Source organism: Eretmochelys imbricata, chromosome 8 (assembly GCF_965152235.1).
Source record: "Eretmochelys imbricata isolate rEreImb1 chromosome 8, rEreImb1.hap1, whole genome shotgun sequence".
In the NCBI taxonomy this organism is placed as follows: Eukaryota; Metazoa; Chordata; order Testudines; family Cheloniidae; genus Eretmochelys; species Eretmochelys imbricata.
In genome coordinates this window covers 79,690,683-79,704,434 of record NC_135579.1, presented here as the reverse complement: position 1 = coordinate 79,704,434, position 13,752 = coordinate 79,690,683, and the positions used below count along the sequence as shown (strand labels likewise).

General features: G+C 42.9%; 1 protein-coding gene across 1 annotated transcript in view; it reads right to left on the bottom strand.

Moving 5' to 3' along the window:
• Window positions 1-12,966, bottom strand: part of LOC144268915 (uricase-like) — a 41,767-nt gene extending 28,801 nt beyond the window's left edge. Inside the window, exon 1 of the mRNA XM_077824242.1 lies at window positions 12,874-12,966. Within this exon, the coding sequence (XP_077680368.1) occupies window positions 12,874-12,966 (93 nt within the window). The remainder of the gene's footprint in view (window positions 1-12,873) is intronic.
• Between the last annotated feature and the right edge of the window lie 786 nt (window positions 12,967-13,752).

The following is a 13,752-nucleotide window of genomic DNA, read 5'->3' as shown; positions in this document are numbered from 1 at the left end:
TTATTTGAGCATAAGCTTTTGTGGGCTAAAACCCACTTCATCGGATGTATGCAGTGGAAAATACAGTAGGAAGATAGATATAGATATACACACACACAGAGAGAACATGAAAAAATGGGTGTTGCCTTACCCACTATAATGAGAGTGATCAGTTAGGGTGAGCTATTATCAGCAGGAGTAAAGAAAACCTTTTGTAGTGATAATCAGGATGGCCCATGTCCAACAGTTGACAAGAAGGTGTGAGTAACAGTAGGGGGGAAAAATAAGCATGGCAAAATAGTTTTACTTTGTGTAATGACCCATCCACTCCCAGTCTTTATTCAAGCCTAATTTAATGGTGTCCAGTTTGCAAATTAATTCCAATTCAGCAGTTTCTCGTTGGAGTCTGTTTTTGAAATTTTTTTGTTGAAGAATTGTGACTTTTAGGTCTGTAATCGAGTGACCAGGGAGGTTGAAGTGTTCTTCTACTGGTTTTTGAATGTTATAATTCTTGACTTCTGATTTGTGTCTATTTATTCTTTTGGCCAATGTACATGGCAGAGGGGCATTGCTGGCACATGATGGCATATATCACATTGATAGATGTGCAGGTGAATGAGCCTCTGATAATGTGAGAGTGTAATAATTTCTCTTGCTGATAATAGCTCACCTCAACTGATCACTCTCGTTATAGTGGGTATGGCAACACCCATTTTTTCATGTTCTCTGTGTATATATCTATCTATTTTCCTACTGTATTTTCTACTGCATGCATCTGATGAAGTGGGTTTTAGCCCACGAAAGCTTATGCTCACATAAATTTGTTAGTCTCTCTAAGGTGCCACAAGTATTCTTCGTTCCTTTTGCTGATACAGACTAACACGGCTATCACTCTGATACTCAAAAGAGTTATCAATGGTTATCAACAGTTATCAATGGTTCAATCTCAGACTGGGCAGGTATATCCAGTGGTGTTCTGCCAGGGGTCAGTTCTGGGTCTGGTATTATTCAATATTTTCAAGCTTGGAGGGTTGCAAGCACTTTGAAGGACAGGATTAGAATTCAAAATGACCTTGACAAATTGGAGAATTTGTCTGTATTCAATAAGATGAAATTAAATAAAGATAAGGGTGAAGTACTTACGTTAGGAAGGAAAAATCAAATACATAACTACAAAATGGGGAATAACTGGCTAGGTGGTAGTACTGCTGGAAAGGATCTGGGAGTTATAGTGGATCAGGTTATTGAATATGATGCAATCTGACACTTGATTTTCCGTTACCAAAACTGCAATAACTCTTAAAGATGGATATGAATGAATCACAGTTCTCAAACACTGTACCCACCCATTACATAAAGAGACTATAGAGATTCCCCTTCAGGTGTAGTTCTATTCTGAAAAATGGCATTGTGAGGTTCTGTGTTTGTCTCTGAATCATTTCTGCAATAAAAGTGCTCAACTTTTTACAAGTAAAAAAAATTGTTTTTAAACTTCCAGCACAGAAAACTCAATCGGGGCTCTGAGAGTCAAGCATTGTTCTTTCCTTCACTGGCCTTTCACCAGTAATAAAGGTTCTGCTTGCTAGAGTGAGCCCTCAGTGACACATGTGCAACCCCATTGCCTTCAGTATGTTTGCACAGATGTAACTGGTTGGTGCTTAGTAAACAATGCTGTTGATGAGATATAAGAAGGAACAGAATCCAGCTCACTCTCTTTAAGTTATTTTGGTTCTGCAGGCTTAACAGGAGTGAAAAAAAGCACTAAGAAATAGGAAAATAATAAAAAAATCCTACTCTATATCTTTGTCATCTGGGGCTTTTGATGAGGTCCCTATGCACACAAGTCCAGTTAGAGAGATAGGGCCAATTAACCCTGTTACAGGCTGCACCTGGAGGAGAGCGAGAGCTGTTAAGGCTTGCTGGCTGATGAAGTCCAGCTGTAGGAAGAGCTGGACTAGACATAGAGTAGAAGTTGGTGGTAAGAGAGGGCTGTAGGGAGGAATTCTGCAGGCATTCCCTAGAGAGGAGAGTTGGTAACAGACAAGGGGGATTTCTAGAGGGGAGCAAGCCCTGAGATCCTGGCTTGAGATACAGACTCTGGCAAGAACCCCAGAGTGGTAAAATAGCCATAGGGAGCAGAGGAATCTCCATGGGTAACCTAGAGGTAAGTCAGAAGATAGGAAGGGAAGTAGTAAGGAGCACAGGGAAACAGCAGCAAGGTCTGGGAATGAGCAAACTGAGATTGCTGGGTAGAGGGGTCCCTTGCTGGAACCCGGAATAGTGCGTGGGCTGTGTTACCCTACCAGCCACTGGGGAAGTGGCATAGTCTGAGAAGTGTAGTGGAAGACTACCTGAGATGGTTATCCATGGAGACTTTGATACTATGCCTGAAGGGGAAAATTATAGTTACCTGGCCAGAGGGCTGAGCCACAAAAATCACCCTGAGGGAGTAACCTGACTCCAGAGAGAGAGAGACAGACAGACAGACACTCACCATGGAGTGAGTAACTGAAAGGGGGAGCATCAGACTGGTCATGAGCTAATCCCCAGGTAGGCCACAATGTGTTGCCACAGTGGTGAATAAAAACAATGAGGAGTCTTTGTGGCACCTTACAGACTAAAAAATTTATTTGGGCATAAGCTTTTGTGGGATATAACCCACTTCATCAGATGCATGGAGTGGAAAATACAGTAAACGGGTATAAATATACAGCATATGAAAAGATGGGAGTTGCCTTACCAAGTGGGGGGTCAGTGCTAATGAGGCCAATTCAGCTAGGGTGAATGTGGTACATTCTCAACAGTTGACAAGAAGGGGTGAATATCAACAGTGGGAAAATTACTTTTTTTAGTGCTAATGAGGCCAATTCAATCAAAGTGGATATGGTGAATACAGTGGTGAATGTATCCGTTGATAGGCCTGCTCAGGTGAAGTTAATGAGAAGTCACTGAAGTCAGTGGGAGTCTTTCCATCAACTTTAGTGGGAACTGGGTCAGATCCTAGAGCTAACAAATGTGACTGGACACAGACTGGGAGGCAAACAGATCTGTGGAGAAAGAAGGTGCCTTTTTTACAGTTATACTTTTTAGAAATAATCCTACTTTAAACCATAATTACTCAATTGCTCAGAAGTGATTCTAGTGCATTTCACTTTTCTGCAACAAATAAGTAAATGAATAAAATACATTTTCAAAACACAAATTAAATGTTCTGTTTATGGTCTTCCTCTTCCATCAATATGTATCTGTAGCAGGCAGAAATATTCTGTATATGCTAGAGGAAAAAAAATGGGGAAATGCAAATATACTATGTGTCATTTCATTTGCAATTTCAGTAGAGATGGGCCTAGTCCATTTACTTTGGATCTGGATTTTCAACATGCCAAATCTAGGTGTGTTTTTGGGTTGGAAATTTTGGTTTGGCTTATTTTAAAGACAAGGGCCATTTGCAAAATTTTAACCTAGATTTGTATTCATATTTCAGAAGTACAGCTGCTTTTAGATCTTGGGTTTGGTGCAAGACCATATCCCTGTTGTAAGGTTATAATTTTTTTCTGACTTGTCAGTATCAATTACTGGCGTATGGTCAGTGACCAGTAGTAATATTTTTGTGCCTTGCTCTATGTGCACTCAGTCTACATGACTGATTTCTCCCCACCCCCCATGAAAATGTCTACAGAGGAAGCTGATATTGCAAAGCAAATGCTCACCCACCACAAGCAGTAGGCAAAGATTTCCTTCCCCTTTCCTCCTCAGAAACCAGAACTGAACTGCAAAGTATACAGAATGCCAAGAGAGGCAACTCACAGAATTTGTGGGGTTTTCTTGAAGTACTGATTTCTGGAGCCTGTTTAATGGGGAAAAGGGGATGAATGAATTGACTTGCAGTTCACTGAACTTTCAGATGAATCTGGAGATTGTAACAGAAGCACCATGATACAGGGGGGAGTCACTGCTGGATAAGTGAGGGGCCAGGAATAAATGGGAGCAGTGGATGATCCCAACTGCCCTCTGTTGCTTCTTGTTTGCACTTAGTGTGTTATCATGATATGCATAAAAAGACATGATATGAAACACCCCATAATGCACAGCATGGTAGCTTGCTGAATTCGAACCACAAGAGGCAGCAAAAGGCAAGAGGGCAGCACATATAAAACTGAGGTATCTGGACCCATCAGAGAATCACAACATGAAGTGCTGGCTGCAATGCTTACAACCCCCTGGATGGCCTGGGATGTTCACAAGAAATGCAAGACAAGTGCTCGGTGGGTTCAAAGGAAAACTGCCCATTAGAGCTGTGTATCTGGAAAATATTATCAGCAGCAAACCAGCTGGTATGCATTGACTTCTTGCCTTTAGAAGTAGGCAGAGAGAATATGGGGAACATTTTATTAATGACTAACCATTTTATGCAGTATGTGCAGGCATATCCAACACATGACCAGAAGGCCACTACCATTGCTTGAGTGTTGTGGGAGAAATATTTTTCAGTGTATGAACTTCCAGCTTAGGTTCATTCCAACTAGTGATGGGATTTTGAAAGTTACTTTCTGAAGGTGGTGCTCAGGATGGCAAGAATTAAAAAGTCCAGGACAACCCCATATCACCACAAGGTGACCCTCAGCCAGAGCAGTTTAATCAAACTCTGTTAAATATGCTGGGGACTTTGTCCAGAGCAGAAGACAACTTGGAGCCAGCATGTTGTAGTTTTGGTGCCACAAAGAATGATGCTATGGGAGTTACACCATATTTCCTGATGTTTGGGCGAGAACCAGATTACCCATGGATCTGTGCTTTGGTGTATCAGAGGATGGAGATAGCTCTGAGATGCATCAGCAGTATGTCTCCCAATTAAGAAAAGTTGTGGGATGCTTATCATTTAACTATGTCTGCAGCCTGCAAGAACACAGATAGTAACAAGCACCAGCATGATGCTAGGGTGAGTTTGCAGGAGCTCCAGATAGGGAGACAGAGTTCTATTGCAAAATTTGGGAGTTGCTGGCAAACACAAGTTACTTGACAGAAGGCACTACTTTACCTAGGGGTGAAAAAACGGGGAGATCTGCTAGTCTACAAAATCAAACCTGAGATGGGACCAGTGAAAATAAAGACCGTACATGGAACCTCTTATTACCAGTGGAAGAATTAGTAGGCACCCCCTACAAAATAGGCCATGACATGGGATCTGGGTGGCAAAAAGGTGCTGGACCGAAGCCATCTTCCAGCACAGGTAGTGGGCCCCGTGGAGCTAACCCACCACTACCCAAAGCATCTGAGACTGAGTCTGAAGAGAACACATTCTGGTCTCAATCTGCTGAACTCAGTGAGAGCTCCACTTCTTCATTCCTAAACCGCATGGCAGAAGCTTTAGGCCTGTTGCTGGCAAATCCATGCCACCAATGAGACCAACCTGAAGTAAGAAGTCTGCCCAATCAGTGCTTCTAGACCTCCTTGAAGAAAGACAGGAATCAGATAACCTAGCTAGGTTGTTGGACAGTGGGGACAAACAGGTGGAAGGTGCCCCTGCTGCTCTGAACCCTCCAGTACTAGAAGAGGAGGTCCATGGGCCTATGCCCAAAAAGTTGTCCCCCCTGCCCCAGCAGTGCCCATTCTCAATAGGTATGACAGGATTATCAGGCCAGTAAACAGGCTAACTTATGATGTTTCTGAAGTGGCTAATAAAGAACTGATACACTTGGCTCGCAGGCTTGTGACAACCATAGTAGGCATCCTAAGACCCTATGGGGAGAACTAGTGGACCTGGTCTAATATGGAGTGCAGTTGGCCGGGATGACAAATTCTCAGCTGTGAGGAGAATGTAAGCAGGGTCTGAATGCGCTCTCCCCTGACATCTAGTGACAACCTGTGGGGAAACGACTTCAGGAGTGGACCGTATTTGCATAGACACACCTACTCTGCCTAGGTGTCCGCAGATGGAGTTGCTTTACCAAATTGATCACTTTGGTGCACAGCTTGTACCTCCTGTGTCTGATGCTGTGTCATGGTGTTCAATAGCCAGGAGTATCCCAGGACTCAAACTACCACTTTAACTGTTGTCTGATAATCCTGGCCTCCAGGCCAAAAGTTAGTCTTCACAACCAGACACTCAAAGGTTAAATTTTAATTCTTATTCTTAATTATCTTATTATTCACACTCAAAAGTGTAAGAGATGCTTCACAGAAGACAAAAAAGACACAGCCCTTACGCCAAGGAGCTTAGAGTCTACATTTTAGATGTGACACAATGAGTAACGGTGACTAACAGTAGGGAGGAGATGGGGTGAGGAAGGATAAGTGTTACAGCAATATGATCATATGGATGCCTGGTTTATGTATCACATGTTTTGGGGGTATAGAAACAGGTGCAATTGCAATTCTGGTTCTCTTTGATTTGAAGCAGCTTTGATTAGTTTTTGCTTTCATTGTATTTTCATGACAAATGAAAGGTATCTACTGTCAAAATACTACAGGCAAACATAAAGAAAGAATAGATATCCCAGTCTCTTCATTTCCCCAAAGAGTGCTATGATCAATAAGAAACTCTATGGATCTTTTAAAAGGATGGGATCTCAGGCAACCTGAGTGAAACTTATATTGCACTTCATTGATTCAGAAATCTAGTACGTGTTATATTCAGTCATCTAGATTTGAAATGCCTACACTTTTTAAAATACATATGTGTACATTTTTCTTTTTAAATCTGCCACTCTGTTGTCAAGAAGTTAAACACTGAATGCAATGATATCTGCTGTTCTGGTGATTAAGAAGAATATTCCAATTTTATTCTCTCTCTGCTGTCCACCTCATCCTCTGCCCTGGAGTGAAGTTCTGTTGCTGGAGAAGAAATCCAGTCGGGTCTTTTCTGTGCTACCCCTAAGGGGTTCCAGTTGAGATGAGGCTGCTGCTCTAAGAAGGCTGATGCCTCAGACCCATGGCCCAGAGATGTGGGAGAGCTAGTTGCCTAATCCTGTTTCTGGAAACTCTGGAGCACATTTCTCAGTGTTCAGGTGTGTCTGCAGGAGACATCCCCATGGCTGTTCTGGCAGGGTGGTACTATCCCACTCAAACAAAATGGGAACATTAAAACAACTAAAGCTACTTGCTAACGGAGCAGAAGATGTAAAAATCAGACCCAAGAGGGCAGATCCTTAGTTGGGGTAAACTATGCTATGACAATTTACACCTGCTGAGGATCAGCCCCAACATGTCTGACACAAACTCACAACAGCAAGGAAGTGTGAAATCAACTTATATTATATACCTTCTGCTCATTATACTCCACTACCAACTAGTGATTCCTTTCAGCTTGGTTGTGGTTACAGGAAGAGGGGGTTATTTTTGAAGAAACAAATGAGTAAATTCTTTGGCCCTTCTATTCTCTTCATGCATACACACCTCTAGCTCCCAAAGTTTAGACAAGGAGAGGAAGAACAACTTTGAGGGACCCCCTTCTTTAAATATTGGCAACACATCACTGGAGTCATTACTATGCTCCATAATTATCCCCAGAAACACCTACACCCATATATTAATTTATATGAACTACTATATGGATATGGTTATACCTTTATTTTCAGGTATTCAGAAAAATACTTCCCTGGGTTACTCAGCCCCCTAACTGCATTAAAAGACATGAAACCATCTGCGCCCATGGTGAAATATGCAGGAGCTGGAGGTACAGCATTGTCAGCTGTCTGCCATAGTCTGCGAGATGCCTCAGCACTAGAAATCAGTATGAGCCCAAGGCTAACTGTGTTCACAGCATGATGCAAGACCTGCTTTTTCACAACATCCTTTCCACAACAACAGGGCTAAAGAAAGACCGACTCCATAAATACAGACAGAAAATGACAGAGAGAGAAGAGGGGGGGTTAAAAACACAAGGAAAAGTGCAGCAAAATCTGGATTAGAGAGCAGAGATCATTCAATGTACTGTGATCCTAGACTGGAACGTCATGCCTTGGATACCACAGTGATTACGTACTTTATAAATACCCAGATTATACATTAGATTCATTAGGTTTTATACTGAGATATTGGACAAAGTAACCTGTATCTTCAAGGTCAGAATGGATTAAGAGACCAGTCCTTCCGGATTCTCAGCAATTGGTCCTCAGAACCTTTTAGAACATACAACTTATCAGCTCAGGGATCAACCAAAGACATCAAAAAAGTGGGATCTATTGATGAGCTAAATTTTATATCCTTTCCATTTTAAATAGGTTGCATTGTTCCATGTATATTTTTCCATAGGCTTTTTAATCCATTTACTTAAGAGTAAAGATCCTTCCATACTTATATTTAAATATCTGAGGTATATAGTACAAGGTATATTTCATATGTTAATTATTTTTTAAAAGTGAAATAGTAAAATATTAAAAATGAACATAAGGAAAAAATTATCCAACTTTCTATTGACAAAAGGTTTATGTACAGTGTAAGTGGTGTCAGTGACTCCTGTTGATTTTAGTATTACTTCATTGTTTTTACAATTTTGTTGATCTAAGATTTGCACATGAGATGTTTGGGGACAATTATGAGACTCTTGAAAGATGAGTAGAAGTAAGGTACATGCTCCCATCCAACTGACCACTTTGCAGAGCTGGAACAATGTTCAAACAGTGCAACTTTATAAGAGTGGAATATTGTCTTCACTGCAATCCAGGACCATTCAAATTTGTGTGTGACAGGTCCAGGGGTGAAAGTAACTTAAAGGACTTACCGGTACTCTGGAGTCCTGAGCAGGGGGGCATGGCCTCAACTGGAAGAGGTGTGGCCTTTAAATACCCAGGCCCTTTAAATCAAGATTTAAAGGCCCCAGGGCTCCAGCTGTGGCTGGGAGCCCTGGGCCCTTTAAATCACCCCCAGAGCTACCAGCTGCATAGGCAGCTTGGAGCCCCGGGGCGATTTAAAGGGCCCCAGGCTCTGTCCGCCGCTACCGCAACAGAGCTCTGGGCCCTTTAAATCACTGCTGGAGCCCTGCTGCTGCTACCCCGGGGCTGCGGCAGAGGGGCTCAGGTGGTGCTTTAAAGGGCCCAGGGGCTCCAGCCACTGAGGGGAGCCCTGGGGTCTTGGGGGGGCGCTTTAAAGGGCCCGGGGCTCCCCATAGCGGCTGGAGCCCCTGGCCCTTCAAATCAGCACCGGAGCCCTGCCGCCGCTACCCTGGGGCTCCAGCAGTGGGGCTTGGGGGGTGCTTTAAACGGCCTGGGGGCTGTGGCCACTGCCCCGGGGCTCCGGCTGTGCGCTGGGCGGGGGGAGGGGGGGTAGGGAGGCTTTAAACGGCCCAGGGCTCCCTGTAGCGGGCGGGGGCTGGGAGGTTTAAAGGGCCCAGGGCTCACCGTAGCAGTCGGGGAAGCCGGTCCAGTCTGGCATGGCATACTGGCACTTGTCGGTACACCGGACCGGGCCGGCTTACTTTCACCTCTGGACAGGTCCAACAATAATTCATACTCCTACCTGCTGTGAATTGGAGAAGTGAACAGAGATGTGAGAGAGAAGGAGGTGTTGTATTAAGTTGCGTAGGAGACCTTTTACGGTACTGAAATTTCACTGGAGTGTGATGCAACTCATTAGAAGGGACATCCCTCTTTTAAAACCCAGATTGGCCTCCATCCCAAGCTGATCTGGTGATAACTTGCTTTCTGTAATTTGGTGACATCAGAAAAGTTGACTCATGACACTGGGGTGGTAGACAACATTATATATATTTTTAAAAAGTCCTTTAATGTTTAGAGATTCTTTTGTTCCTTTGATTTTTTTTCACATCCCTCATTTCGGGTCATTGTCTTACAATGTGTCCCACATTTGAACTTTGGAGACTGAGAGGAGTTGAATACTCCGGGAACTGCCTGTGATGTGCTCTAAAACTCAAAGGGCAGCAGCTTAAGAACATTCCCCTTATAGAACAGTCCCATAGAATATAATAGAAATGAAACCAGCACACTTCTATAGAAATGTAATAAAGTTCTATAAAACCAGACCAGATTTAATGGAGAATGTAATCCTTTCAATTGATGCTGCAATATTATCTGCTCCCCAAACTCTGAAAGTCTGGCTATGCAGGTCATTCTCATCCTTGATTCTGACTTAGCTGCTTTGAATCAGGGAGGATTTTCTTCTCGCTGCTTTCCTCTCTGGCTTTTAAAGAGAGCAGCTGGGAAGAATCAGGATCAGGAAACCCACTAACTCCCCAGTTCAGGGGAAGGAAGGCAAAATAGCAGGTGGATAAATGTGCCAACTGCAAGATGGCAGGAAAATCAGATGACATCTTGGCCTATATAAAGGACTGCATTATGCTCAGTTGTTGCCTAGTTAAAAAACTGAAGTTGGAGTTTTGGATTTTTAAAATAATTTTGGAGCCAGATTTTCAAAAAATTTAGGCATCCAAACTGTGTGCACAAATGCATGTCTAATTTGTCCAAGTGAGTATCACAGTTGTGCATGTAAATCTGTTTGCTTTTGGTGCCAACAGCTTACATTTGCACAGAGTTATACACTTCATGCATCATAGTAATTGTGTGTACAAATTATTCACATAACTGTGCATCTTAATGCAGTACCCTGAAAGTCTAACCTGTCATACTTCTGTGTGACCTAGCCCCATCATTTCCCACAGCTTGGGGTGTTATTTAGTAACAGTGAACACATTTTCACTTACGTTTTATATTATAAAAATTGCAAGACTCACTAAAAGCTGTGTGATTAAGCCATAAATTTTGGATTTGTATTTCAAACACCCCAGACTGTTGGGGTGTTGAAATCCAGAGTTTGCTTCGCACCCCTCTCTTGTGCTAAGCCTCTCTCTATTGGAAGTCAATATTTATATCTCTTCCATGCAGCTTTGCAACTATAGGTGCTTATGCATTGGTCTGATTATTCTCAGGATCTATGCTTTGGTACCCTGGTGTTGGTGCATTAGAAATGCCTAGATGGGATTAGAGTGCATTTAAAGTTTCCTCTGGCTCAGGAATCTGCTCCATCTCTCTCATACAGGTCTAGTAACTCACATGCATTGTGCAGGTGAGATCCTGCATCTTTCCCCTGTCACCTGCACATCTTCCAGTCCATACAGATATGATCACCCTCACCCTGAAAGCAAATGGGATCTGCAAGGAGAGAGAAATGGAGCTGGCCATTTTCCTTTAGCACTTGCACAGTGAAGTGGAGGGCAGAGAATGAGCAGGGAACAGAACAAAGAAGCAGTTCTGCCTCTACGTCTGCAGGGGTCACTGTGTGCAGGGGAGATCAGTTACTACAATTGTTCCCAGCTGCCAGAGGGCCCTGTCTCCCATTCCTCTCTGCAATCACCTGTGCAAAAAAGCAAGAGACTGGGGAAATACGAGTGAAGAGGAGTGTGAAATGAAGAGGAGAGAACTCAGGAGACAGGAGATGAGAACTGGAGGAGGAGAGAGCAAGTCAGGGAAACAAAGGACCCAAGGCAGGAGGGGGGAAGACAATGATGGAGAGAGAAAAACAAGAGGAAGAGAGTGAGGTGGCAGGTGAAGGGCCAATAGCAGTGGAGGTGGGGAATGAGGGTGAGAGAGACACATGATAGAAGGACAATGTGAGAATAGAAAACCCAAGATGGGGGGAAGAGAACAAGATAGAAAGGGGAGGCCTCCCTAAAGGGTGGGGGAAAAGGAACGGAGAATCCAAGGAAGGAAGGAATGGAGGGAACTGGACCTGGAGAGAGAAAGTGCTCTAGGAGCTGAGGAAAGCAGACTTTGGGGGAGGGGGGAACAGGGGACCTGGGGAAAAGGAAAATGAAGGAGATGTACAGAGAAACCCTGAGGTGGAGGGGAATGGGAGAGGTTAAAGGCCATGGGGCAGGATAGCAAAGAACCAAGAGAAATAATTAGCACTTTGCACTTTCCTTCCCTATAACTCACTGCACTTTACAAAGCATCATTCACCCCATTTTAATGATGGGGAAGTTGAGGCAGAGAGAGATTACAATGAAAGACCTAAACTGAAGTCACTTGTCCTGGTTAGTAGAAGATTCAAGGTCAGAACTCAGACATCTCCACTTGAATGTCTCGGGGAAAGAGAGAAGAGATTTCACACACAAAAATAAATACTGAATTAAACACCTGAAAAGAATGTAAGATCAGAGAAAACTAATTTGGGGGGGGGGGAACTTCACTTAAGCAGTGAAGAAAAAATGAAGTAAGGTAGAGACAAACCTGTGTAGCCCTCCAAACGCTTTCTATATCTACAAGCATCAGTGAAAAGCGAAATTAAAAGATTATTGAATATGCTAAAAATAAAAGGGGAAAGTCCATGACTTAAGCAGTGACCCCAAACAATTCATTAGAGTGAAGTTAGATTTGACCCAAAGTTCAATCTTGTAAAAATAAGTTTAAAACCAACAGGTCACTTTTTTTCTAATTCCAATGACAACAGGTTTTTTTTAATTCCAATGGTTTTAAACGAATAAAAATTCCCCTGCAACGTTTGCAACCCAAACATTAGAGCAGAGAACCTGAAAATTAAAGTAATTCATTCATTTTCGCTGCCCAGGCTGAGAGAAATGCACAAATTAAATAAAGAGCACAAATAATAAGCAAGTTGGGTTCTTCACATTCTTTCATTTGGGTGTTATTAGTAAATGCCTTTGTTTACACCCTTTTTGGTTTACAGATAAAAATCAAAATTAGGTTATAAACTCCTCTGCTTAGAAGTTTTACCTTATTTCATCTTACCTCCCAACTGTCACATTCTTTTCTACTCAGTTTTAGATGCTAAATAGGTCACATTTAGTTGTCAGAGAACTCTGTGCTAAACTGATTTGACAGCTTTAAAATAAATAGGTGAGCACAAAAATATAGCTTTACATTTAACATCACTGCTTCTCACTGCATTGAGAGAAAATTAGTATCTCTTGTTAAAACTTACTGGCAGGTGACACACCGCTGGCCGCTGCATTGTTACTTCCGAGTCCTGGATCACTGAGAAGAGTAATTGCTGCTGCTCTATAAATGGTGTCATCTTGATGTCAGAGGAGGAGCAATGATTGGGGGATGGCCTCACAAATGCAAATATTTCACAATGTATTCAGCAGCATGTCATTTTTTTTCTGCCCTGGGCAGAAACTTTAATGAAGGAAAATATCTATGGCAAAAAAAGAACGCTACAGCTAATATAGAGACAAGGGGACTGATCCTGATCTTGATCCCACCGAAGTCAATGGGAATTTACCCTCCACTTATGTGGGAGCTGCACTTCAAAGACAAAGCAATCACTAAAAAAATTCCAAGGGTGAAATTGTAACTCAGTCATGGTCTATGGCATAAGCTAAAACATAAACAATATTTGGCCCCACTAACTGCTAGTGTAATCCTGCAGTGGGGGACGTCTACTCATCAACCCTGTGGTGTCTATGGGTACGTGTAAATTGCAGTAACAGGGTCGACTACGTCAGTGGGAGTAGACATACCCAAACTAGTTTAAATCTAATCTAGATAGCTCAGGTCCCAGAGTAGTGAAGCGGCAGCAAAACAGGCTACCCTGGCAGTTACCCAGGTAGGTTTGTGCAGCCCACACTAAACTGGCTTCACTGCTCCAGGACTCAAGCTATCGCTACACAAGCTGCAATCACATCCTATGATTGCAATCTAGACATACCTTGTGTGGCTGCCAGACCTCAGCCCCCGGGAGCAGTCCATGGCTCTGCCATGCTGGCTGCTAGGAATGACATCAGAGAGGCCCGATGCATGTGCAGTTTCCTTGGCTCTGGAGAGGGCAGGTTACCCTGATGCTTAGCCATGATTAAAC